This window comes from Acanthisitta chloris, unplaced genomic scaffold (assembly GCF_000695815.1).
Source record: "Acanthisitta chloris isolate BGI_N310 unplaced genomic scaffold, ASM69581v1 scaffold42254, whole genome shotgun sequence".
NCBI lineage: Eukaryota > Metazoa > Chordata > Aves > Passeriformes > Acanthisittidae > Acanthisitta > Acanthisitta chloris.
Genome location: NW_008670642.1, coordinates 11,850 through 12,898, shown reverse-complemented (window position 1 = coordinate 12,898; position 1,049 = coordinate 11,850). Strand labels below are relative to the sequence as shown.

At 45.8% G+C, this 1,049-nt stretch overlaps 1 protein-coding gene across 1 annotated transcript; it reads left to right on the top strand.

Moving 5' to 3' along the window:
• Positions 1-456: 456 nt before the first annotated feature.
• LOC103801326 (olfactory receptor 2AT4-like) lies at positions 457-786 on the top strand. The gene is made up of 2 exons (XM_009073735.1): positions 457-568; positions 626-786. Exons 1-2 carry the CDS (start codon positions 457-459, stop codon positions 784-786), a joined length of 273 nt encoding a protein of 90 aa, XP_009071983.1.
• The last annotated feature ends 263 nt before the right edge of the window (positions 787-1,049 follow it).

The following is a 1,049-nucleotide window of genomic DNA, read 5'->3' as shown; positions in this document are numbered from 1 at the left end:
CACTTCCAGGGATGGGGCAGCCACAGCTTCTCTGGGCACCTGTGCCAGTGCCTCACCACCCTCACCAGAAAGAATTCCTTCCCGATAGCCCATCTAACCCTGCCCTCTGGCAGTGGGAAGCCATTCCCCCTTGTTTTGTCACTCCAGGCCCTTGTCCCAGGTCCGTCTCCAGCTCTCTTGGAGCTCCTTTAGGTACTGGAAGGCTTATGACTATTACACTGCCACCTGCAACCTCCTCCATTACCCAGCCAAGGTGACAAGAAGAGTGAGCATCCAGCTGGCAGTGAGCACCTGGATCTTGTGCTGCTATGACCTGTGTCCATTACTCAGACCTCTTTTCTAGTTTACAGACACAAACCCAGGGTTCACCACTGCTTTTGTGACCACCTGGCAGCTGTACAAGCCACATGCTCAGACTTCAGTGCCCATTTCCAGACCTTGGGGTTCCCTATCACTATGACAGTGTCAGTTGCCTCTCCGGCACTTGTCACATCCTCGTATGTCCACATCATCCCCTCCATACTAAAGATAAAACTCCAAAACCCTTTTCTATATGTGCTTCCCATCTGCTTGTGGTGGGCACTTACTGCTCCTCCATCACTGTGGTGTACAACCTACTGAGCAGATATCCCCACTGATGTCTGGGTCATGAGCAATGTTGTCTTCTCTATTTTGACTCCCTTGTTAAACCCCATCATTTGCACTTTCTGGAGCAAGGAAGTCAAATCTGCAGTTAAAAAGTCTCTTTGTCTGAAAATCTTTCCCCTTTCTAAAATATTTATTTGAATAAAATATCCAGCAGTGTGAAAGCCTAATTCATTATTTCAGTCCTCTGGTTAATTAAGTCATCATTGCCTTTGGAGTTCTGCTTGGTTCCCCTGAACTGGGATATATCTTGTTAACGTATTTCAGCCTATTTCTGTGATGTTTTTAGTAGACTTGCTGTAATATTTATGATTTTCTAGGTTGGTTTCAATCCTTCAGTGCCTAAATCACTGATGCACTAAATAAAGCTGCGAATGCACTAAATAAAGCAAAAAATGCACTAA